Consider the following 26,127-nt stretch of genomic DNA (forward strand, 5'->3'; position numbering starts at 1 on the left):
GCTGCTCCAAAGTGCCACCTCCAAAGAGTAACTGAGTCCCCAGAACATCACCTACCTGAGCCTGACTTGTCCTTGGCTTTTTCCTCTCATGGCACAACTGCACGGCTTTGGCACAGGAAAGAGCTGAGCCCGAAAGCACAGCGAGGAGAAAGCCAAAGCAAACAGGCAAGCGTTTAAAGGCAAAATACGTTTGTTTTCTTTAGAGGCAGGAGGCAAAAAAAAAAAAAAAGCCACAGAAGAAGAGCCTTTTTTTTCCCAAATGCTAAGTGGGAGGGCAGCAGATGCCAGAGCATCTGCCTCCTTCCATAGGCCTTCCAGGCGGTGTTGCCGGTGCCCACTGTGCTGGGGATGCTCTCGCCCCCACTCCCAAGTCGTGCCGTGGGAACCCACGAGAAGGAGAGGGAAGGCGACATGTGCTGAGCTCCCGGTGGGAGCAGGGCTCCCGGCGGGACCGTGCCGTGGTGTGGGTGGTGCTCCCATCCATGCCAAGCTCAGCTGTGATGCCCACCTGTGGCACTGGGTGCTTGTCCACGGCCGAGCATGGGTGTGTGTGTGCTGTGGGGGACACGTGGAAGCAGCCTGGGAATGGGGTACAGACAGGTCGTCTCGGTGACTCTGCCTCTTCTGGCCTATCCTCCCTTGAAGCAGGGCTGAGAAAGTGGCAGGAAAGGGTAAGAACTTTAGAAACTTTTTGTAGTCCTTTAAATGAACACATCTGTGCCTCCAGGAAAAAAAAACAAAACGCATTTTGGAAGCTAAGCTGCAGCCCAGATGTTACTTTAGTAAACGTGCTGAGGATCCTCGTCTGCGCGGCAGCCTGTGCCCTGCGTTTGTGGCAGTAAATCAAAGCTTTCACGCAGCCGAGGGGCCGGGGCAGAGAAGCCAAACCGGGAGGACCAGGCTGGTCTCTGCGCGGTGCAGCCTCTCTGACCCCGGTGCCACTGCCATCTCCCCCAGCAGGAATTTGATGTGAAAGCAGATGAGCCCGACGTCCCAGCGCGAGCCCTGGGCTGCAGCCATGGAGCGCCTTTCCCCAGTCTATCTGAATAAGGTGTTGCCCGTCCCCGAAGGCCGGGAGGTTTATTTACAGCTCCATCGATTCTCTGTCAAAGCCGATGAAGGGGTTTGCCTGGGTGGTGGGTGCTGGGAGCCAGCAAGTGCCTGCTCTGCTTCACCTCCCCTTCACTGGGGAAAATGGGGGCCAGACGAGCCTTGCCGTGTCCATGGGTGCACCCAGGGAGGGGGAAAAGCTCAGCAGAGGCGGTGCTGGGCTCCCGACACGTCCTCGCAGCGCCGCGCAGCCGAAGAGGCTCTGCCCGTGGCCACCGTGGGGCTGCGGGGGGAGCAGGGCAGCGTGGGCATCTCCTCCCAGCTCAGCAGCGATGTTAATGGCAGGGCTTAGTTCGAGATGTAGAGGGAATCAGCAGTGCTCGGAGGGCGCAGGAGCACCGCTCCGCAGGGAGCGAACCGACCCCGGGGGCCCAGGGCAGTATTTGGGGTGAGTGACAGCCCCCCGCCGGGGGCTGCTGCCGTGCTGGCCCCGTGCGGCACATCCAGCTCCTGCCAGGGCGGATGGGATTTTAAGGTTTCCTGGCTTGTGTCTCCCCAGGAACCTTCCGAGGAGTGTGCAAGAAAATCGACCACTTCCCCGAGGATGCGGATTACGAGCAAGACACGGCTGAGTATCTCCTCCGTGAGTCTGCTTTCCTGTGCCCCTCGGAGCTCCCTGGGGACCCCCTTGCCCCACACTGTGCTGGCATGCCTCTCCCTGTCCCCCAGCACCCAGAGCTTCACCCAGCGGTTCCCCCCCGCCTTTACTGGCAGGCGGCCGATGGGTCACAGCCCCCCCCAGGCTTCCCGCAAAGCAGCGGTGACCCTCTGGGTTACCCGAGCGTGGCCATGTCACGCCGCAGTCGCGGTGTTGATGGCACATTTGTCTGGCGCTCGCTGTCCCCGTGGCTGGTCTGTCCAGGCAGCTGCTGCGCAGCCCGCACTTGTGGGGGTGCGAGGATGGCTGGGGACCAGGACCCCGTGGATCGCTGGTGTGATGCCACAGCGGGGCTGCGTTCGTGCTGGTCCCCGTGTCTCTGCAGCCAGCCTGGATTTGCTGGCACTCACTGGGAAAGCACGATGAGCGGCTGCCGTGTGCTCTGCCAGCAGCAGCCCAGTGCAGGGAGATGGAGTAGAAACAGAGCTGGCGGCTCTCCTGGGGAAAAGCGGGATCCTCCTGCTCAAGGGGGCCAGGACAACCTCTGAGCAGGACCCGCAAGGTTTTTATGTGGGGGGAGCTGAGGATGATCCTGCAGAGAAGAGGCGCCATCCCCTGCGCGCTTTGCAGACACATGTAGAAGCGATCGCTGGGGCACCAAGCCGCAGCGTGACAGACGCTGGGCACAAATGACGCACACCCTGACATGCAAAGCAACACGGACGTGCACCGCTGGCACGTTGACAAACGTGCACGTGTGTGATGGACCGCGAAGCCTGCACAGCCAAAAGGTTCATTTGAACACCTGAATTTCCAAACAATAAGAACATAAGGCAGCAGAGGCACGTGGCAGCCTTGGTGGCATTGGCGTCTCTGGGTGCTGTCTGAGATGCTGGGGCTGGGAGGAATCCCCGGGGATGAAGTGACACCCGGCGCCCATCGCCCTGTGCTCAGCCCCGATCCCCGGGCTGGGCAATGGCCCCTGCCTCATGCAGCTGCTGCTCATCCAGATGTTGCTCTGAACTCCCCATTTTCGAACTCTGCAGGGAGCCATCAGCTCTGCTCACCCATCTAAGAGGGGAATGCGATTAATGGAATTGGTTTGCCATTTTAGTAGATTAGCGTTTAAGTTCTTCTCCCACCCCCTCCCACATTTAAAACAAAAAGTCTATTTTAAAGCCCCCAGAATGGCATTTTAATGGGGCTTCTCTGTATTTCTGTGCTTTTAATAAAGGCCCTAATAGGGGGATGAGAGCCCAAACCAAGGCAGAGTGTATTTTCAGTGGAGCAGGTAGTGATTTGCTGCATTAATTACCTTTTACTGTCATTTTGGAAGCTGAACTTCGGATAGGCCACGCAGAAAAGGCCCTTCTTTGTGTAGCTCTTGGTCAGTGGGCCCTGAGCGTGCAGAGACATGTTCTGCCGGAGCTAATCCCTTTGGGATAGAGCCCAGTGCCAGGGCCACAGCATCACACATGGTGGGCTCGGGGCCCTGGGCTTTGTGTTCATTTTGATGATGTTCCTCCCCTGTATCAGCAAAACACTTTGTTGCTGAACTTTAGGTGTGTTAGTAAATTGTTGATGTTTGAAGCAACTGCAATACTTTGGGGACGCAAGGGACACAACCCTTGTGGTTGGCAGTACTGTTCCTCACCAGCCTGCTGAGATCTGGGGGGTTTCTGCAATCCCTCGGCTCCAGAGTCAAGTCCATAGCCTAAACCTGTGGATGGTGTGTTTGGTAATGGCTAAATAGCTAGTGCTGACTGTGTGACAAGACCAGAAGAAATAAATCCTTGAAATAGCCGGGGGGGGGGGAAGAAATTCAGGGTTTAAACTATTTTTTGTGGTGGGAGGCCTGAATCACAGGGTTTGCAGGGCTGATGCTGTGCTCCAGGGCAAGCTCGGAGCAGAGCAGCCTGGGGACAGGCAGAGGATGCACAGGAGGAGCTGGTGACGGGTCTCCCCCATCCCTTGCGGCAGCACCCCAGGGTGGCGTTGGAACGGTTCTTCCTGGGCGCCGGCATTGGTGTGGGAGATGCCGGCAGCACCCGCCGCAGGAGCGATGTCGGGGACCAACCCTGCCCTGCTCCCTGTCCCACAGGTGCGGTGAGAGCATCCAGCATCTTCCCCATCCTCAGCGTGGGTCTGCTGTTCTTCGGGGGCCTCTGCGTGGCGGCCAGTGAGTTCTACAAGAGCAAACACAACGTCATCCTCAGCGCCGGCATCTTCTTCGTCTCTGCAGGTAGGAGCTGCCCAGCGGTGTTGGGAGCAGGGCGGCTCTCCTGGTGTGGAAGCGATGGGGGGGGAACACGGGGGAGCTGGAGACGGGTTGTGGGTCCTCCTGGGCCATTGGCATGGAGGGATTCTGGGGTTTGTGAGCTGTCTCGTCCCAGTGGAAAAATCCTCATCGCAGGGGAAAACCAGCAGAGGTTTCTGGCAAGCGGTCACCATGCTAGCCAGCACTTTAGGCATCCACCCTGCTCTGCCTCGAGCAGTCACCATGCAGGTGCTGCAGCCCAGGAGGGGCTCCTGGAGCGCAGCTGTCCCACTGGGGGAGCACCCGGCCCTGGGGCAGGTTTTGGGGGTCTCTGCCCTCCATCACTGCCAAGCAGCAGGTCTTGGGACCAGGTGAGGTCAGGCGCTCGACTGGCAGCACCAGGGACTGGGCAGAGGGGCTGCCACAGTCCTACAGGGAAAAATCACTCTCCCTTGAGAGGCTGTTCCTTCTGGATTACTCATTTCTTTGTGCACTGTTCCCCAACACTTCCACTGATTATCGTATGACAATGTCTTTGTCTCAAGGAACTGCTCTATTTTGTGTTTTTTCTTCTCCCTACAAAGAGACAAATTACTCTCGCTCTTTCGGCTGGCAGGAGCTGCTGATGCAGATGAGAAAACAACAGAAAGAACATAATCGATTCATTAAGTAAATCCAGGAATACATCAGCCACTCCCCCGCCCTGCGGCACAGCCCCACGGTGCTGCTGGTGGTGCAAAAACTGCCCGGATCCCAAATAAAGCCTCCAACCTCCACCAGAAATGGAAAGAGATGGAGCCATTCCCGCTTCCCTGCGTTCCCAGGGCTGTGGTGAGACGGGGTTTGTGCCGGAGGGATCCCCTCCGTGCCCCGTGGGTTGGCTCTGCTCCAGCCACAGCCCCGGCACTGGCTGGGCTCCTGCAGTCCATTGCTTGGAGAGCAGCTCTGCAAAGCAGGACCAGGTCTTGAAATGTCCCCCTTCTAAACAAAATAGCGGTTGTTCCTCCTGCTCCTTCACTGTACGTGACTATACACATATACTGGGTTCATGTGAATATATGGATGTATACCGGGGACAGCAGCAGAGGTCTGTGAGGGGTTTTTGTCCCCGGTGTGCTGGGAGGTGTGTTGGTTCCCCATGGGGATGTGGCCGTGGCCTCCGGCACTGTCCCCGCCTGCCGGGCACCCTGCGGGTCCTGGTGGGCAGGAGAAGGGCTGGGGTCCTCCAGCCAGTGTCCCTCCGCTCCCAGGAGTAGATTGGGGTGCTGCTGTCCTCCATCTCTCTGCTGCCACTCAAGCGAGCATCTCTCCCTCTTGTCCCCGCCTAAAGGTCTCAGCAACATCATCGGGATAATAGTCTACATCTCGGCCAACGCGGGGGACCCAGGGCAGAGCGACTCCAAGAAGAGCTACTCCTACGGCTGGTCCTTCTACTTCGGAGCCCTGTCCTTCATCATCGCTGAGATGGTGGGGGTGATCGCTGTGCACATGTACATCGAGAAGCACCGCCAGATCCGTGCCAAGTCCCACTCGGAGCTGCTGAAGAAGTCGGCCTTCACCCGCCTTCCCCCCTACAGGTACCGCTTCCGCCGGCGGTCCAGCTCCCGCTCCACCGAGCCCCGGTCCCGGGACATGTCACCCGTCAGCAAGGGGTTCAGCACCATCCCCTCCACCGACATCTCCATGTTCACCCTCTCCAGGGATCCTTCCAAGGTCACCATGGGGACGCTGCTCAACTCAGAGCGGGACCACGGTTTTTTACAGGTCCATAACTCCATCCCCAAAGAGTTCAAGGAGTCTTTGCACAACAACCCGGCCAACAGACGAACCACGCCGGTCTGAGGCGAGCAGGGGCGTTTTGTCAGGCTGCATGACATCATCCTCGTGACGGTGTAACCTGTGAAATCCTGTTTTTAAGGACAAACCCAGATGGCTTCCCGTGCCCCTACCCGCGGGGCTGGTTTTTCACTCCCAAAATGCCACTGGCCAGGCCAGGCCACTGCGCCCACGGTGGGACCGGGACCCCCGCGGCCCTGCCTCCCCGGCGGGGAGGGGACGGGGGCTGCACTGTGACCCTGGCCGTGGTGCCCCCGCGGACTGAGCGGGGCTTCCATCACCACCCCGGACAGTGGCTTCCCGAGGTCTCCATCGTTAATGTTGATCATAATCGCAGTGTTACCTTAGCTGTATGTCCCATGGAAATGCTGGCGATAGCCCTGTCTGTGAGAATCCTTAATCTGGTAGTTACATTTAAGCGAAATTGCCTGGAAGTCCGGAGTTTGAAGCACTGAGTCGGTGCCGTAGCGAGTGCTCGTGTTGCGAAACCCCTTTCCCTGTCGTGGTGGATGGAGTGCTCGGGCTGGGTTTCTCTATGGCGTTTCGTGCATGCATTAAATAGCTTGGAATTCAATTTTGTCATGTCGGGTTGGAAGAAACATCCTTTTGCAATTTTCTGTGGTCTTGAAAGGGCTTCTTTCTTTCTTCCTTTCTTTCCTTTTTTCTTCCTTTGGTGCATTCAGGCCATGAAAGGACTCAGGAGCAGAATTCCTCCAATGACTGGTAGCAATTAGCCAGCGTTTAATTAACCTCTAATGTTGCAAGAAAATGAATTAATTCCCTAAAATTAATACACACACAGTCACAAATTATTGTCTGGGCACAACGAAGGAGGCAACGCTTGACCTGGTGGTACTGCAGGAGAAACTGGGTTGGTGGCCGGGCTGCCGGCCGCGGGCTGCGTGCGGATGGTGTATGATTCTATAATGGCTGGGAGATTGATGAGAAAAATAACAATAAAATCGTCCAGTTTGGCAAGCAAGTTACTTGGCTGAATAGGTCGCACTGACCTTGCTGCGGGCAGCTGGCAAACCGCATGCTGTGACCCACGGGTGTTTTACGGCAGCCTCGACATCTCCTGTAGCTGCGTGGGGTGCCTGGGGTCAGGGCTCCCTGGCTGCAGGGGGTCTAGGGGAGCAGCCCCCACCTCGGACCCCACCTCGTTCTCCTGCCCTGGTTCGTGTAGTGGGGTGGCTGGTGGGGTGCCTGGGACACTGCGGGGTGGGGGGCTCCATGTGCAGCCCCCCGAGCCTGAGCACTGGCAGGGTGAGCGCCGCAAGGAGAGTGGCTCAGAAAGCCATTTCCCCCAAAAGGTGCTGCGGTGGGGTGACGTCCCCTCCCCGGGGGCAGCCGGGCATCCTGGGGCAGTTGTGGTGAGACCCCTCTGCCAGGGAAATGCCGAGTTGGAGCCAACTTCAGGTCCTCCTTGGGGACCACCTCTCCCAGCTGCGCTCCCTCTGGGCGTTTGCCTGCGGGGTCTCAGCGCGTGCCTGTCCCCTCCGAGCCGCTTGTCAGGGACGTGCCAGCTGCCTGCGCGGGGTGACAACCAGGGGATGGTGTGGGCTGTCAGGGAGCAGATCAGTCTCTAAATGCCAAGGCGTATGCGTGCAGCCGGAGGTTTGGCTTTAAACGCTGAGCCGCCTTCTCTCGCCGGAGCAGAGCTCGGCTAAACGGGAAGTGGTTTTGAAGTAGCCGGTCTTACAATTTGACGTGTCGCTTAATTGAAATCTTATTTAACCTTCTAGCAAAAGCGATGGATTCCCACGGAGTCCCTGGGGGGGGCTCATTAGGCAGCAGCAGGTAATCCGGGGCCAGCGGAGCTCTCATTTACTCGTGCTCTCTGCAGAAGGGAAACATCTGGTGCCCGATGTGCGTTCCTTTGAGCAGCCTTGCCCTGGGTCTCCCAGCCGGAGCATGGCCGGTCGTGGGGCATGTCCTAATCTTTCCTGGGAATAGCAGGTTGCTGCGGGAAGCCCGTTGCGGGAGCTCTGCTGGAGTGAAATCCCCTCCGGAGCCCCTCAAACAGCCCCGGCAAGGGCCGTCTGACCCTCGGCAGGTCCTGGCTGCCTGGGGCTGCAGACTGCGTGCAGGTCCTTCATCTCCCTCACTGCTCCTATTGCGAAGGGGGGGTTGTGTGAGAAGACTGATTCAGATGCTAATTAGGCCTCTTAATTGCCACAGTTGCTGATTGCATGTATTAAAAACAGTTGAGGAAGCGTAGCACTCCCGGTTTTAGGGAAATACTTAAAAACAAAGTAGTGAAAGGACTGGCTGTGTAAAACGTGGAATAGGCTGCATTTTAACTTACCTGGTGTGGGATTGCTGGTTTGGCCAGGGCTCCTGCCCGGCTGCCTCCCGCAGCCTCTCCCAACGGGACCTGCCCTGTGACAACAGCGTCGCAGCAAATGCAGGCTTTGCTTTATTGACGTATTAAGGCACCCCAGAGCTCTGACTGTCCTTGACAAAGATCTGAAGTTAAATCCCTACCGATAATTAATCCGTCAATCTCGCTAGGGAGGTCTGCGCGCTCAGGCGGAGCCCCCCAGCCCTGCCGCTTCCCGGGAGGGGAGCGCTGGGACCGTCGGTTCCCAGCCAGGCCCGGGGAAGGAGGGATGCTCGGAGGGGAAACTCCGATGGGCTGATTGCCGGGATCGATGCGTGTGGAGCAGAGCTTTTAAGCAGATCATTAGAGACTCTGATCATGAAAGCCACACTGAGACCTTCATTTACCGTTCCCCCGTGCCGGCGGTGTTAGCCGCAGCGGTGCCGACCCCGGGAGGGGTTATGGGGCTGCGGGCAGGGGTCTTGCTCCGGCTGCTCCGACACCGTGCTGAGCAGCCCCTTCAGAGCCCAGCTGCGAAGGCATCACCAACCCCTAGATTTTATACATGTGCACACTTTGTGCCTTAAAAGTGTTTGGTTTGGGTTTTTTTTTCAGAATTAAATGTCCAGAGGGTGGGCTCTGGCTGATTCGCTGAGTGCTGCGGGTGAGGAACCCTGTTTGTCTCCATCAGACAAAGCAAAGCACGGGAACAGAGCACGTTTCTTAATTAAACCCAAACCCCGCAGCAGCAAAGCCCTGACTGTGCGGGAGGCCCCTTTCTGGGCGGTGGGCTTTGCCCCTGGGGCAGCACGGAGCCGGGTGCCGTTTGAGCCCTCCTTGGCAGGACGGGTGGCTGTCCCTGTCCCTGGGGCAGGGCTGGCTCCTGACATCCCTGAGGTAGTTGCCAGGAAGACGCCTGACCAGCTGCAGATAAATGAACTCCTGCAGCACAGCAAGTGTGGATAATACAACTGGAAGTGGTTTTATCATTATCCATACTGCCATCGCTACATAGTTATTGCCATCGCAGCAGTAAATCGGAGCAACCATGTATTAGGGACCAGGATGCTGCCATGCCATGGCCTGTGTACACGCAGGACACTGTGCCTGTGTCATTAAAGCCACATTCAGGGCAATTTGTGGTGCCGGTGTTTTTCTTGAGGGCCAGCGAGGCAGGAGATATGTTGGGAAACGATTTTACTTCGTTTCAAAGAGAGGATTGATTTTTCTGAAGTTAACCAAGTTATTCCTTAAGTAATTGAAAAGAAGCAGGAGGTGCCCCAGGACGTGTGCTGGCTGTCACCTTCCCCTGCGCCGTGCTGGGTGCCACGAGGCAGGCGGGTGCTGGAGAGACAGACAGCAAACAGGTTTCTCTTACTTGCGGCTAAATTTACGACCTGAAGCTGTTTGTTTCTGAGGCAGCTTAACTCCAGCCACTGCTCCTTCTAGTGACATTGCCCTTTAGTTCCCACCTCCGCGACTCGTCTCGGTCCCGCAGCTGGCTCGCTGCAGGGCTGGCGGTGTAAAGCATCTCCGGTGCCAGTCAGGTGAGTGGGGAGGGGACCCCTAGAGCTGCTGCATCAGTGGTGCCTTTGGTGTTGTACAGCATCCGCGTGAGGAGCTCCTGAACAGAACGAATGGAATGGAATGGATTAGAATAGAATAGAATAAAATATTTCAGTTGTAAGGGACCTACAATAATCGTCTAGTCCAACTGCCTGACTGCTTCAGGGCTGACCAAAAGTTGAAACATGTTATTAAAGACATTGTCCAAATGCCTCTTAAACGCAGACAGGCTTGGGGCATTGGCCACCTCTTTAGGAAGCCTGTTCCAGTGTTTGACCACCCTCTGGGTAAAGAAATGCTTCCTAATGTCCAGTTGGAACTTCCCCTGGTGCAGCTTTGCACTGTTCCTGGATACCAGGGAGAAGAGACCGGCACCTCCCTCCCCACATCCCCGCCTCAGGAAGCTGCAGAGCGCCGTGGTCCCACGCACGGAGGGGACCGAGTGGCTGGGCAATACGCGGCCAGGACCATAGCGCTCGTCATCAAATTGTTCCACGATGGCACGCGGCCGAGCCAGGCAAAGTGTCCAATGCCAGCCTGGGGAGAGGGGAGGGCGCGGGGGCACTGCCGCATGGGGGCTGGCAGCTCCGCAGCTGTAGAACTGCCCGAGCCCCTTCGCGTGGCAGCGCTGGGACCCGTCTGCAGCCCCCCGGGGCGAAGCGGGGCCATTTGGTGATGAAGGGAGAGCGGGCGGCTGGTGATTGAAGGTGTTTACTGCCACGTGTAATATCTTTCCTTCGTGCGATGTCTTTCCCCTGGAAGAGAAAATCAATACCCAGGCTAAATCTGGAGGCTTCAATATTTTTCAGAGAAGTGCAAATCAATATGGATTTCTTAACAAGTTTAATTTCAATACCTGAAAGTGCACATTCTGCCCGAGCGAGTCCTCAGCTACAGCACATTCTGCCTATTTCCTGACCTTTCCAATCCTTCGGGGAGGAAGATTTAAAAGATTTGTTCAAATTCAACGAATTGAATCAGCAAATGCCCCATTACCTTGTTTTCTTTCCGCCCGACCTTGATAAACAATATGATAGCCCATCCTCATTGTGTGGCTCCCGGCACTTCGCCCAGCACTGTTCCCGACGCCAGCCGTGCCATCCCACCGGTGAGGGCAAGCTGGGGCACGGCTCCCTGTGCCAATGCCCATAGCCAGCTGCACCACGGGCACAGCAGCCCAGGGCGGTGATGAAGGGGTTGGTGTCATGTCCAGAGGCACCCGCTCCCCCTTCTCTGAGTCCCAGCGGTCCCACGTCACAGAAAGGAACCCGACCCTACGCTTGCTTCTGAGCAGCCTGATTTAAGGGTGCTGCAGTGCTCTGTGTTTATCCCACAGTGCCTTGATGCGGTTTTAGATCATCGTGTGATCACTGTAAAAAGCACAAAATGAGCGGAAGCTTGAAGGCTCGTCTGGCTGGAGGAAGAGACTTCAGGTAATTTAGTCATTGCCCTTGGAACGATCCCGCTGGCCGGACAAAGCAAAGACCATCTATCCAGTTACGGTACTACAGCAAACGTGGCCGCCAAGGTCAACGCCTGGTGTTGCGATGTCAAATAATGGGTTACCTGCAGCTGACGGTGGGTAAAGCGGGACCCGGCATCGGGGGGGACGCAGGCACGGCTGGGGGCTGGATGCAGCCCCGTGGGTGCAGAGGGACCCAGCTATCGCAAGGGGAACTGGAGATGGCTTTCCAGTCATTGCTGGGGCTTTGGTTTGCTGGTAATCGTGGGCTTACGGTCCTGTTTACCTCTCAAGGGAGGTTTTTAATTACCGTATTGGTGCTGTAACAGACAGAAACCCAATGGCGAACCGCCTGCTGTCAGCCTGCGCTCGCACAAAGAGCCCCGGCGGGGAGATGTCAGCTGGGTCGTGTCTGCAGCAGGTGGCTTTCCTTCTCACCCCTTTTTCCCCCAAGTCCAAATCTCCGGCGTGATAAACATACAGCCTTCCCCCACGGTTTGCTGCAAGGGGAGCTCCCTCCGTCTGCATTCCTGCAGAGCCAGCCGCCTCTTTGGCTGTTCATTTCTCGGCGTTGTCCTTTGCCCTTTCTTCCTTTGATTTGTGGGGGGTTTTTTACTGTTTGCAATAGCTCATGAAAGCCTAGGTAAGTCCAAGAAATTTATATCGCATGTTTATTATTTACTTGATGGACAGTAATGGCTTCTGCGGTGCCATTGCTATATGTCATCTAAATCCAAATGCTGAGATGCTTTAAAGGGCAGCCTTTCATTCAGGGGCTGGAATAGCTTCTCCGGCATCGTTACCATCCGCCGTGAGTGCCTGCGCACCCATAAATCTTGGGCTGACCACAGCCACTAAACCCAGCTCTTAAAAGTTCCCTAGAAATTTTTCAGCAAATGAGACTTTCACCTGCTTGCACAGTAAAGTCTCTTTGCTGATATACTCTTGTCCCTCTGTCCTCGGCCTCCTTCTAGCCACTAGAGGAGAAAAGCCCCCTTGGCCCACCTGAGTTTGTTAGAGAAGGTCCCTGTGAGCTGGGGGTGTTTCAGGAGGGTGGGGGACGGGCGCTGTGTCCTGCGGCTGCATCTCTGGGGCTGCCCCGGAGAGCCAGGGGAACCCCCCTTGGTGCTTCCTGATGGGTACCCTGGGAACGCCACGGGGAACAGTGAGGCAGGTAAGTGCAATTAGTAATTAATTATTGCTGGTTCTTATTGCTTGCTCCCGGCGGTGGCTGCAGCCCCAGGGTGGTAGGCTGGCTGCTGGTGGCTTTTGTAGACCTGCGAGTCCTCAGCTACAGCAAAGCCTAACACGGGGCGGAGGGCTCACGACGGAGCTCTCACTATGCTACATCCCTCGTGCAGGTTTTTCATGGTCTTGGGGGCTTCCAGGAGGTCAAATCTTTCAGGAAACAGCTGGAAATAAAAGCACTGGCCCCTGCGGCTATTGCACGCCGCTGGGCAGCCCACTGGTGCCAGCACTGCTGCAGGAACTCCCTCGGGGTCCCACGAGCGGGGGTGTGCGCTCCCAGAGGGGAAAAACAGGTGGGCCACATGTCGGCTGGTGTTAGCCAGCGGGGACCTGCCAAACCCCGTCTCACCCTGCCGGGAACCCAGCACAGGCGATGCTGCGAAGCCGTGAGAACGCACGGGAGTCACTGGCGTTGGTGTCCCTGGTGACAAGCCCCCGGACAGCATCAGAGGGAGCAGAGTTATGGGGGCGTTTGTGTGTGCCACTTCTCTGAGGTGCCACCTTGCACAGATGCCAGATGAGATTTTTTTTTTAAGTCAAGCAGTCTCTTCCCTTTTTCTTGATAAGCTGGTTTCTGTCACTGGTCAGAAGGAGCCTGATGAGGATATGAAGTATTCCAGGCTTGCTGTCACCCTGCCCAGTGCAGGACAAGGCTGATAACAAATGGTGCTGGGATTGCACATACTGTCCTCCCTTTCCGTCTTTTTGGGGGTTTGTCATTACAATTTTTGGATGGTCTCTGCAGGCTCAGCATCCTCCTGCCACCAGGCTTGGTCACGTCCAGGGGCATCAGCCTGAAGCAACCACAAACAGAGCCGTAGGTGCAAGGAAGGACAGGAATTTGCATTATATGTAGTACAGATTTGTACTGATTTGCAAAGTTTGTGTCTAAATGAAGAGAGGATCGAATTTACCAGTAACTGAAGCGAGCAGAAGACTCCGTGTCCTTGCTCACGTGAACCTCCTCCCTAAGGCCAAGCGGGCTGCACCTTTCTGCTCGCTTTTTGCCCATTTGCGGTGGGGTTTGGCTCTCCTATTAAGCAACTTTCTTTCCATCCTCTTTGGTTTCCTTAGTTACTCTCCTTCCTTCCAGCCTCGTTAGCATTCACACCGCTGTCACAGCTCGGGCTGTCTCCCGCGCCAGCAGAGACGCGGGCAGTGCCAGCAGCCGGGAACAGGAGAGCCCGGACCCCGCAGGGGGGTCCACCGCCAGCCTGGCGTGTCCCCTCGCCTTGCGACCAACCCCCCAAGGGGCAAGCATGCGCGTCCACGTCCGCCTTGTTGCAAAAGTCCCTGGGGGTTGTAACGTCTCTAGAAAAAGCCTGGGGAGCTGGAGGGCTTTTGCCCAGCCTGTGTTTTTTAGGAGCGCTGCCCCAGCGCCTGCTTTGCAAACCCTCTGCTGTGTGGGTCCGTGTTTCTCCACCCCACAAGCGCAGCGGGGGCTGGAGCTGCCCGGTGCAGGCAGTGCTTGGTGGCAGCTGGGACATGTGGCTCTGCCCTGGCTTGGCTTTTCTGCCCGGGCGCTGTTTTGGTGCATAGCAGAAGGTGACGCTGCTCTCTACGTGCACAGCAGGTCCCCATGGGGCTGGGTGCTGCCTTCAGGAGCGTGGGACCCTCCGGTGCCGGGGGCTTCGCAGCGCCATCACCCTCACACTGCACTGTTGGCTCCAGCAACCAGCCTGCAACTGGGAGCTAATTAATGGGTTTCTGGACCTCTGGCCTGTGATGGCAAATTGGGGATGGAGGGGTGCAGTTCTCCTGGGAGCTGAGAAGCCATTTGGAAGTGAAGGAGAAAAGGGAGCTTTAGCTCTGCAGCAGCGAGGGAGCTGCTGCCACCAGAGCAGTGACAGCAGCCGCGGGAGCCCCTGGCTGCCCGGGGACAGGGACAGGCACACGGGTGGGATAGGAACAGTGTGGGCAGGACCAGCTCAGGGTGGCTGAGCTGTGGCTGCCCAGTGATGGACGTGGACCTGGGCAGCCTCAGCGGGTGTGCAGGGACTGAGCTGTGTAATTTGCAGTCGAGGGGATGAGCAGCCCGGGGCTGCAGCCGCAGCGGGAGATGACAAGGTATCATCTCATGCAATGGCAGATGCCTGCGCTGGCCACTATGAGGAGAGGTGGCGGTGGCCACTGCTCAGTGGCAATACATCAAGCATGAGAGTCAGCGGTGGGTTGGGGTGCGGTGCCAAGTCAAGCGCTTGGCGAGGGTGGAGCAAGGACAGCGTGGGAATGTCACTGGTGCTACAAAACCCTGGCAAGGAGAGCAGATCTTGTGAATGGAGGCTGCAGGGGATGCTGCAGCGACAGACTCTGCTGGCCTGGGAGAGCAGGACAGGGGACGGCTGGAAGGACACTGGGGACAGGGGCGGTGAAGTCCCTGCCATCCCCAGGGGAAGACTTGGCACCTGCCCGTCCCGGCCCTTCAGTCGCCGAGTTCACGTCTGCGGTGCCACTCTCTCTTTGCAGAACTATAAAGTTTCAGCTTCTTTAAGAACCCATAGGTCCTTTGGAAAACTGCAATGAGTAGCATTAAGAAGCAACTTGGTAAGTTTATTTTGATGAAATACAATAATTATCATGCTTAGCAGCTGTTGCTATTTAAAATAAGAAAAAACGGGGCTTGCATTGAAAATGTTTTGTAAACCATGTGCACCAACAATCTGTTCCAATGAAACCAGCCATTATGGAAACGGTATAATAGCAGGAGCTCATTATGGAAAGTTAAATTGCAAATCATATTTTGTTTCAAATGAGCTAGATGAATGCATAATTTGCCTCAAAGAAATAGTTTTGTAGTTCTGATCCTCCTGCCAAGAGCTGAAGCTCTTGGGCTGCAGCTGCCGGAGTGTCCTGATTGTCCATTTCAAACTACAGGAAGTTTTGGTTTCAAAGGAAGATTTGAAGAGAGAAAGAGGGGCGGGGGGGAAGCAAAGTAAAAAAAGGCAGCACGCCGCCACCGCCTTCTGAGCTGAGCAGTTGGGAGTGCTCAGTTGGTTTCCTACGCGAGATCCCAGCGCCTGCGGGGCTGTGCAGGCTGGGTTTAAAGGAAAACAAGCCAGTAAAGGGTCTGTGCAGCCGGAGTGAGGTGGGGGGCTGGCCTTGCACCCTGGGCAGAGCACACTGTGCCGGAGCAGAACCCCGCGCTGATGGGCAGAGCCGTGCCCCGTGTCCTGCCGGGGGCTCGGGCAGGGTGAAACCCCTCTGGGTCTGCGCCGAGGGGCTGCATGCTCTGTTGGGGAACGCTCGTGTACTGCGGATGATGCTGCGGAGGCAGCCAGAGCCTGACTCCGGAGCCTCCCAGGTGTCCAACGAGTGCCCATTGTCACCTCAGGAGCCACCAGCACCTCGCAGAGCATCTGCCGGGGCTGGATCCCTGCTCCAAGCCCCTCCTGTGGGATGGCAAAGGGTAACGGCTGCAGGATGCTCCCTTCGGAGGAGCAGAGCCCTTCCCGCACCACAGCTTGCAACACCAACTTCCAATCTAAAAATATTCCTCTCCCATATCAAGGGCATAATTTATAAACGTGAAAGCGGTTATTATCCTTTAATCACTGGCTCTGTCCCAGTGACTCCTAGCAATCCCTGCATAGTTAGCAGGCTTGCAATAAATGCCATCGGAGCTCTCTATTCAGGCTCATCCATTTTCACCAATTAAAAACAATAGTAAATACTCCAATGAGACTTTAAAGCCTCATCTACTCTTCGCCAAGGCCTGGGTGGGTGGTGAGCATCCACGGCCCATTCCCTAAGGGATCGCGGTGCCTCGGTGGCTGCCGGGGGAGCCGGTGCTGCGCTGCTGAGTGTGTAAATGCTGCACGTCCCTCTCCACGCGTCGGCAGCCTGCAGGGATGGAGCAATCCCCCCGGCTCGGCAGCGGCTCCAGCTGCAGCTACTGGTTAACAGCACGGAGGAACGGATAAACCAGCTGAGAAGAGCCTCCCCAGGAGCCCAGTTCTGTGTGGCGGGGATGTCCCCTGCATATCGATGTAAACTATGACCGCTGCGTTTTATTGCCAGCCTTAAAAAAGAGCATATGTAGTAATGAAACTTGGCAGGAGATCCCGACGCTCCCATATAAATGCTGCGGCTGAATGGGAATTGAGCAGCGAGCCCGCAGCCCGTCAGAGCCCTGGGGACGGGCAGCCAGCGCCAGGATGTGATGGTGAGAGGGAAATGCCTGATTCCAGCTGGGAAAAAGGGCAGTAGGTGGTCAGATGGGGGTTATGTTAATGACTGTCTCACTAAATGCTTGTCCCAGCAGCTCTGGGCTCCTGGGTGGGCTGTCCCCTGGGAGCAGCAGCTGGTCGGACACACGCTGACGGGCAGTTTCCAGCCACGCAGGCTGTTCCCGGGTCAAGGCAGCAGCCAGGATAAGGGGTTGGGATGGCCGGAGGGTGCTGGTCTGGGGGGCTGCAGGGTGGCCCATCGCTTGGCGGCCATGGGGATGTGGGAACGTGCCTGCAGCGTGGGGAGCAGGGCTGTGTTTGCCCCGTGCCACGCTGAAGGCAGCCAGCACGGCCGTGGTCCATGGGACAGGGCTGTCTGCCAGAGCCTGGGGACAGCCCGCGGACAGCATGTCCAAGCTGCCAAAGCACAGCAGGAGCCTGTCCTAAGGTCACCATGCAGGTGTCCCCCCAGGCTGGCACCACCACCCCTGACACCGCAAGGGGCTCCCCAAGGACCTGTAGCTCAGCAGCATCAGGGTGGGAGGGATAATTGGGGCAGCATTGGCTGCAGCTGCACAGAGGGCTGGGGCAGCTGTGGGGGGGGCAGACCAAGCAAACATAGCTGGGGCTGCGGGACTAGCTCCTGCCCCGCGGGCTCCGGTGGAATCGAGCTTGTTGCATCCCCTGGGACCAGCCCCTTGGGTACCACCATGGAGCCAGGAGCAAGTCCCAGGTCACCCCACTCGCCCCCACTGCGAGCTCCACAAGCGCTGCCGGTGTCAGGGACGTGGCTGAGCGGAAAGGGCCGGTTTAGCTCACCCAGGCTTGCAGCAAAAAAAGCAAGAAATTGGCAGCAGGTAAAGGGTTGCTCTTCGAATCTGTACAGTCAGGGAGAGCACAATGAGCAGCGCTATCACCAGCCGGGATGAATGAGGAGCGCGCTCTCCCCAGCGCCCCGGGGAGCGGAGACGAGCTTTTCAGACTCTTTAAACGCATCATATATCTTCACAGAGAATTTCAAGCCAGTTAACCTAGCAGCAAACCGACAAAAAATAATTGAAAAGGCTAACGAGTGTTCTCTAACCTCCAAGTAAACAGCAAATATTTAAAATTGCAGGCTCATTTTTTTTTTTCGCCTTCCTTTCTTTTTTAATGGGGGGCTTTTTTTCTTGTGCAGCCTGGAGCTCAAAGCAGGTAGGAGATTTCCTTTTGCTTCCCAGTCTTAATTAGCCTCTATTTCCTGCCCCTTGTCAGCAATATGTAGCCAGCTAATTACTTTTTATTGCTGTCAGAGTCCTCACTGCCTGGGCAGCACTGCAAAGGCAGCACCTTCCTCCTGTCCTTTGCCATCCATAGCTCTGGCCCGGGTGATGTCCCCTGTCCTCATCACGGGAACAGCCCCAGCATGTCCCACTCCAGCCGCAAAGCTCCCGTTCCCCGTCGCGGCACCCTGCAGCCCCGGGGATTTGGGGCGAGGTTTAGTGTCACCCCAGTGCGTGCAAAGCCTGCGGCTGGTGTGAAGGGGCCATTGAAGGCAGTGGAGAGATTGCCCAGTGCAGACTGAGGAAGCTGCAGGGACAAGGTGATGGCATTTGCCCCACGCGTCTGCATCCCCCCACCCTTCAGGTGTCTAGGGGTTTGGGGGCAGAGGGGCTGGGTACCGGTGGGACGCATGGTACCAGTGGGGACACAGTTGGAGCAGCTCAGTGGGGGGACAAGCAGCCATGGTGCTGGTGGGGCAGGGCCAGGTTTGGCCAGGAGTGACAGGACGAGATGGGATGGGGACAGGGATGGGGACAGACAGCCACGGAACTGGTGCTGGCACAGGTCAGGGGGGGAGCACTGTGTCCCTGCCAGGGGCATCTCTCCTGCGCAGGCTGCTCAGCCTTGAGAGGTTTAGCGCTTAAACGGGAAATTCGGCGTCTGACAGCATCCAGCCCTCGTGTCTTCCCCTCCCGAACCAGCGCAGCCCTCGTCACTGCTGGAGCAATTTTCTGTGCTAATCTGATGGCTGCGAGACGCGAGGATTAAGGCCCGGATCTGCCAGGCTGAGCCTCGCGCTGCAGAGACCTGACCTACAAGCGGTGGCACATGAAATGCCGCACGTTAAGAGCTAATTGCATTTCCTCGTTGCCGGGTGGCTCCGGGGACGGGCAGCAGTGGCACAGGGAATGTGGTGCCTCTGCTCGTGGCTGCTGTATCGCCACCGTGACACCGCTTGATGGGAACTGCCTGAGGAGGTGGCTGAGCTCAGCCCCTGTGCCGTGGGTGGCCATGGCTGAGCCCATGAGCTGCCTGTAGCCGCAGGGTAACCATCACCCCGGAGCCCCCCACCACCCCGTTGGGTGTCAGGCCTGGAGCCAGCCCCTCTGCCATGGGCTGGGCAGGTCTCCAGCAGCGCTCTGTCCCCATATCCATGCACACGGCAGGCTGGAAAGACCTTCCCAGTGCTGGAGGAGCACAGGGCGTATGATCTCCTGCTCAGCAAGGCTGGGGCAGAAATGCTGCCGGTGGGTTTTGCAAGCAGAGGACATCCCCAAGGCCCGCTGGGTGGGATACAGCTTGCTGCAGGTGACCCCATCGCTTTTGGTAGGGGCACATGTCACAGCATGTGCACTAAGAGCCAGGCATCTTGCGCCAGGGTCACTCCCCGCCTATGAGTGATGAAGGATCTGCCATCCTCCTGCATCCCAGACTGTCACTGGGGTTCACCCAGTGCAACCTCAGGGCCCGCTGGTGTCACCCGGCTCCCCGCTGCATGCGGCGGAGCCCACCCCTGCGCCGCAAAGCGGGGCTGCTGCCACATCCCAGCCCATCCCAAAGACAATTTCATTAAACATTAAAAACAACAGCTGCTCGCAGTATTAGGGGATGGGTAAAGACAGCAGAAGCAATTTGCAATTAAAATGTGTTTATCTTAGGAAAGAAGTCCTGGAAACTTGTAATTAAAATGTTTATACAAAGGCCAAGATTTCATAGCCTGCATCTTTAAAAACTTCCTTTTTGACAACAGCAGTGGCGCGGGTTAAGTTGTCACTGGGTAGATGCTAGCTGTGGCTGTCTGGGTGGTGCTGGGGACCCAGGATGGTGGTGGGACGGTGGGGAGCGGTGTCCCAGCACACCTGGAGCAGCCCCACGAGCTTTGTAGCATGAAAGCCCTCGCCCAGCTGCCATGCCGATCAGCCGGTGCAGCTCCTCCCAGGGTCACGCCACTGGGGCGGCCGGCACGGCTCTTGGCCGAGGCAGCTTGAGCTTCTGTGGACACTGCACAAGGAAGAAATAACCCGTCACCAGCATGATGCTGGTATGTGCCCCAGCTTGGCCCTGTTGTCCCTTGGATGTTTTTTTCCACCTCTGTGGGTCTGAGGATGTCTCCAAACGTTCCTCCAGAGGTGAGAGGTCCCTGGAGCTGCCCGCAAGGGTGACCAGCAGCTTGGCCCTGGGTGGCAGACTTGGTGCTGGGGCGTATCCTCCCGTGGGTGCTCTGGGGATGGTTTCTTGGATGAGCAGCAGTAAATTTGCAGCGGGAGATGTCTGGGTAGGTAGAGCACTGGTCCTAGCTCCCGGGGGAGCAGGGCATGGCTGGACTCCAGAGACATGAACTCGGCCCGTTCAGAGAACTCCCAGCGCTGCTTTGATTTGCACCAGCTCTGCTCCCCCGCAAATCCACTGCAGCACGGCTCCTCCATGCCGGCAATTCGTCTTGCTGCTTTCACGGGATTTTTTTCTTTGTTTATTATTATTATTATTATTATTATTATTATTCTGCTTTTGCTGCTGTTGGGGTTTGCTGTTGGCTTTCCCCGATGCCCTGCGGGTGCTCAGGGCACGAAGGGATGACCGTAGCCCTGGCCAGCACAGCCCTGACCACTCACCCCCTGCCCCAGAAGCAGCAGGAGAAGGCTGAAACGTGCAAAGTTGATAGCAGAGCCCAGCACGCTGCAGCCGCAGCCGAGGAGCTCGGCTTTGGGGGAGATCTGCCTTACTGAGACCCCTCGCTGTGGCTGGCAGGTAGGAACTCACCTTGCAGAGCAGGGAATACGAACGTATCTCCTGATTTGGAAAGTTGTAAAACCACGGGCCCCTAAGCCCGCCCACGCTTTGTGGCTTGCCCTGCAGCAGGGAGGTCAGCTGCAAGAGTCTGAATTTTAAATGCTCTTCATATTTATTTCACAGTGATAAGAAGAAAAATAAATAGAAGCGGAAGAAGGGAAGCAGGCTGGCTCTGGGCAGCTGGAGAAGCTATAAATCACTCTCAGAGTGCATCCCAGAGGCTTTCACCTCAGGGTTCAAGTGCCTTTTAACCTCTCAGATCATGGAAACCCTGCAGGAACTCTTTGGCTTGCTATCGTGAGGTCTTTTAAGTGTCTCACAGCCCAACAACAAGCTGCAAACCCTCAATGCAGGCTGCCTGGGGATACAGGATCACCTTTGGTGCTGGCTAAACATCCTAAAAGGAGGGATCAAAATGTTTTTTATAAAGCATAATATTTTTAGACAGCAAGGAAGATGTCCCAGACATCCCAGTTCTCCTACAAATGGGAACGGACTTCGAGCAGCAGGTTGGATCTGCAGTCTGTGCTGCTGGACGTGGAAAGACGCCTTTGGGGCAGTTTTTCTTAGCCTAGGAAGGAAAGAGGGAGCGAGTGCCCACCGACAAGGCTGCGGCCGCTCTGCCGGTCCCTTGGAGTGCGATGGGCGCTGCTGCCCGTGAGCCAGCCAGTCCCTCCAGCATCCTCTGCTGCGGCTGTGCCATACTGGGGGGGGAACGCTGCTTTCCTCCCCGTTGCTCACCGCTGATTCAAGCAGCAGGGGACCTTCCAAGATGCTGGAGCTGCTCCTCGCCCTGGGTAAACGGAGACCCCCTGGATGCCAGGACAGTTATGACATGCCACGATGGTGCCAGCAGTGATGGACGGGTACCGAACCGGCTGCGTGACGGAGCAGCGAGCAGGCAGGGAGCCATGCAGAGCAGGCTGGAGTCTTGCTTTGCCTGCAATGGGATGGCGGCGGGAGGGGTGCTTTTTGCACATCCTGCCATGTCCTTACCTTACTCACTCCTCAAGCACGACATTGATTTCCCAGATTGGGGGTTTTTAGGCTGTTTCTTCTCTGAAAAAGGCAAATTTGGGAAGACTTACTATTGTGCTGGCTCTGATGAGCCTCCCCCGGTACCCTGATGGGCGATAGCTGGGTTTTGCGGACGATGACCCGCACCTGCTCGCCCCCCGGGTCCCCTCTGGCTGGAGTCACAGCATGATCCAGAAGCGCCGGTACCCAAGGGGCACGACAGCATCTTCCCGGGACACACACCAGAGAGGGACTGGGGATTTGGCTGAGACGCTCATGTGTAAAGCACTGAAAAGCCACGGCACTGGAAGCCTGCATTGATTGTGGTTACAACCTCTGCAACTACACCAATTTGCCTTCACACTTTGAGACAAAACTGGCAGAGATCAAGAGGCTGTAAATAACCGGCCCAGCCCCGGTGGGGTTGCACAGAGAGGACCAGGAGGAGCTTCCCAAGCGGGTGAATCCAGCCCGGCTCAGCCGTGGGCTGTGGGTGAAGGCACCCCCAGCCCCTCCGCCGGCAGCACCCACCCAAAGGCGCTCCTTAACCCATTCTGGCAGCAGACGCTGGCTCCCAAACTTTTGTGGATAAGAATGAACTGCGTCTTTATGGCGCGCAATTAATGTTTATCGCCTGAGATAGGTGCCTCTAACTGCTGCGCTGCAGCCTGCACGTTTTCCATCGTTTTATCATAGTTCCTCTGTTAATGTTTTCCCAGGGTATGGGCACAGCCCATTCCAGCAGGTTGCTGCTCCTGGGTCCCTGAACTCTCCCACAAGGAGCAGTTTCCCAGGGAAACAGGACAAGGAGGAGAGCAAAGAAACGTGAAAGTCCTGGTTCCTTCCACCATCGGAATTACAGCTCAGCAGCTTATTCTCTACTTTCGCTCCCCAGGAGGCGAGTCATCTGCTAATTGGCATCAGGCCTCAAGGCAGGGGGATGAGCTGTGGACTGGCAGTGGGACAGAGGAGTTACGGCCATGGACACCGGTGCCTGCGAGGTGGCTGGTCCCACACAAACCCCACTCCGGGTCGGGGGCTGCTCCCCCATGTCCCCGTGTTGCCACCCCCTGCAGACACAGAGACACCTCAGTGGCCACCCCAATGTCCCGCTTTTCAGGGGCAGGAGCGCCCTGATGGCAGAAGCATGGAGCACCTGGAGAGCCAAAGCCTTTCTGTAAAATCAACGTGACACACACAGGACTTGCTGCAGCTGCTGTTCATCGCCTGTGTCCTATTCCTAGGTCTGATCGTTATTTTAATGAGCTGCAGCATCTCATAAAACCCAGCACTGAGAAAATTATATTAAACAACTGTGAAAAGAAGTCATTTATTTCCATAAAGCCTGTGTCTTGGATTGAAGGAAGAAAACCACAACTCCAGCAATACGACTTTTCCTGCCGAGCCACAAAGTGGCAAGCTGCTCATTGGCTTAGATCGTTGCTGCTCAAAATGTAATCATCTTTAAAAATGATTAAAAATATAAACCCCACTGATAAGAAGTGGCAAAGGGCTTTGCACTTCCAGCGTGTCACCTGCCGGCACTCTGTGTTTTTCACTGTGATCTCTGGTCTCTCCAACATGCAGACAGCCTCTAGCTTTACAGGGAATTGTTTTTGGCCCTGGATCATAGAATCATAGAGTTGTTAGGGTTGGAAGGGACCTTAAAGATCATCTAGTTCCAACCCCCCTGCCATGGGCAGGGACACCTCCCACTAGATCAGGTTGCTCAGAGCCCCATCCAGCCTGAGATGCTTGAGGTGTCACCGAGCCTCTGGACCTTGTCCAGTGTCCCGACCTTTCCACCTGCTTTCTCCTGCCTTCTCCAGAAAAGCAGCTCTGGGAAGGGGCTGGAGAGCAGGAGCCTTTCCTTGCAACCTGACCGACAGGCACACGATTGAATTAGATGCTGAAGAAGCAGCAGCTGCCACATTTCTGCAGGGTCTCCAGAAAAAGTCAGAAGCGTTGGCCAAAAACATGCATGGTTATGGTCTGAGCCAGGTGTTGGACCCTCCCAGTCTTAATTAATATGATCCCATAATGGAGCCTGCATGGAGTCTTGCAACCTGGACCAGGTTTATGTGGGAAGGTTTTGGTAGCGTGGCTGCAGCCACGGTTGGATGGAGCGAAGACGTTGGCCCGGGGCCCACGGCGACTGCGCATCTGCTGCAGCAGCGCGGAGCACGCTGCTCCGCTCCCTCTCCGGGCTCATTAGTGGAGCCCATTAAATCTTATGCTACACAAGTAATGCATGAAGCAAGAAGGGAAATGAGCATGAAATCTGATTGCAAGGTTCGTCAGAGCTGATGGACCTGGGCAGCCGGAACAGCCGTACCTCGAAGGAGGCTCAGGCAAGAGCTGTCAGGCTCTTCCAAGGCATTGTTAAATAATCATCTATAGGAAATGATTATTCATGAGCACAATGAAGATTATCATTTAGAATTCTTAACAATTCAGCACAGCTCCTGTTTGATGTGGCGAGGCTCTAGCGGTGCATTTGCATTAGAGAAAGTATTACTACTTTTGATGGAGGAGAAGGATTACAGGAGAAATCTGCATAAATTTATTGGTAAATGTCATTTAGCATATGTCCAAATGTAATTTATCACGGGTTTGTAGTGCAGACTGTCTGACTCACACAGGGCTTTTTTCTTTTTTTTTTCAATAGACAAATAACCCTTGGGACAAAATTACCTCGTTAAAGAGAAACTGATATTAAATCACCATTGTTCCAGGTGAAGTGAGCCTTCTTTAGGCAGAAAGGGCCCCAGGCTGAGTGACGTGGAAATGCAAGTCCCGGGGGGGGATGCTCGGAGGAGCCCGTGCCCTTCTCCTGCCTGCCGAGCTTCGCCTCAGCTCCGCACGTGTGCTGGCAGCCGCCCCTGCACAACAGCCCTCTCCATCTGCCTCCAGAGCAGCTCCTCCCTCCTGGCACAGAAACATGCTGAGGATTTTATCACAGCTGCCACTCCGGCCGTCGGGGACATCCCCGTGTTCCCGGCTGGCCGCCTTTCCTCCCTGAAGCCCCCACAAGCCCAGCCCCAGGGCCGGCCGCTGCTGGGGGTACCAAGAGACCAGCAGCAGCAGCTGAGCCCTTCTCCTTGAGAAGGGTTTCCTTGCAAAGGCATCAGCTCTCTGTTCCCACAGGCCCTTTCAAGACTTCTGTTTGGGTTAATTCCACAGCTGCTGGGGCTCATTCTGTCCTTGAGTAACTCTCCACAGGGATGTGCTTATCCACAGAGGCTGTTCCAGCTGCCTCAGCTTTGATCTCTCTGGTTTTCCCTGTGTGATGTAAGGTTGTTTAACATGTTGGCTGTGACAGGGTGAGGACTTTCCGGCAGCCCGGAGCCTGCCAGAGCATCTCTGGCAAGCTCAGGGCAGGTCCTGCTAAAGCAGAACATCAGCCCCAGTGCTTGGCTGGAGCTGAATATCCATGTCCATCCCCACAGCCACCAGCGTCCAGCCAGTGGGGCTGGACTAGATGATCTCCAGAGGTCCCTTCCAACCCCTACCATTCTGCGATTCTGTGTCCATCCGCACAGCCACCTGTGGTGTTTTAATTGCGGTATCAGCCTGGCAGAGGTGAAGGTCACTACAGCGGCTGCTTTCAATGTGACAGGCATGATGGCATTGGGACAAAGAGCTCGGTCTCCTGCCGCATGCCCATCCTGCCGCCTCCCTGTCACTGTCTGGAGCAGTATCTCTGGGGGAACTTGGGAGAGCGGCTCTGGACAGGGGACAGGGAGTTGCATCTCAAGAGCCAACTGATAATTGGCTTCGTTGACTGAATTTTCCATAAGTGCAACAAGATACACTCAAACACCCTGAGACCGGGAGGAGGGCACCTGCACATCTTCAATATAACCGCTCTGCAGCCACATACAGTGTGACCTTGCAAATGTTCCTGTTTCTTGAGGAACTCAGGCCTGAGAACTGGAAATTTCAGCCCACTTTGAACTCCAGCCCTGGAAAGGCTGAGGCTTAAGCCAAACCCTGGCACTCCCAGGCCAGGCAACGGCTCCCAGCTGTCGGATATCCACGTCTGCAGCGATTTCTGCATCTCACTCCAGACACTCTGCTTCCAAACATCGCTCCCAAGCAAGCAAATGCATGCTCCATCATGACTGCCTGATATGTCTTATCGTCTTGTTAGCAATTAATATTAGCATGGTAGAAATTGCTAATATGTGACATACAATAATTAGAATTCAATTTAATTGCCCAGTAGCTCTTAAACTCCGCATACAAATGGGGCTTCTACTCCCTGGCTTACAGAGAATGACACAGCAGGAGAAAGCCATCCCGGAGAAATGGGTGAGGCCAACGCAGCCCAGCTGAGCTCCAGGGAGCCCCACCTCCAGGCTGATTGGAAAGGCTGGGGACTGGCAGAGCAGCATCCTCGGGGTGCTGAGCCCACTGATGGGGGGCGCAGATGGGTTGGGATGAGATCAGACAGCGCTCGATCCTCAGATGTTCCTTATCACAACAGGG

At 56.3% G+C, this 26,127-nt stretch overlaps 1 protein-coding gene across 1 annotated transcript in view; it reads left to right on the top strand.

Moving 5' to 3' along the window:
- CACNG3 (calcium voltage-gated channel auxiliary subunit gamma 3) overlaps positions 1-5,807 on the top strand; it is a 31,818-nt gene extending 26,011 nt beyond the window's left edge. Inside the window, exons 2-4 of the mRNA XM_054212128.1 lie at positions 1,610-1,693; positions 3,810-3,950; positions 5,296-5,807. Coding sequence (XP_054068103.1) covers positions 1,610-1,693; positions 3,810-3,950; positions 5,296-5,807 — 737 coding nt within the window. The remainder of the gene's footprint in view (positions 1-1,609; positions 1,694-3,809; positions 3,951-5,295) is intronic.
- Positions 5,808-26,127: the final 20,320 nt, after the last annotated feature.

This window comes from Rissa tridactyla, chromosome 8 (assembly GCF_028500815.1).
Source record: "Rissa tridactyla isolate bRisTri1 chromosome 8, bRisTri1.patW.cur.20221130, whole genome shotgun sequence".
NCBI classification, from domain to species: domain Eukaryota; kingdom Metazoa; phylum Chordata; class Aves; order Charadriiformes; family Laridae; genus Rissa; species Rissa tridactyla.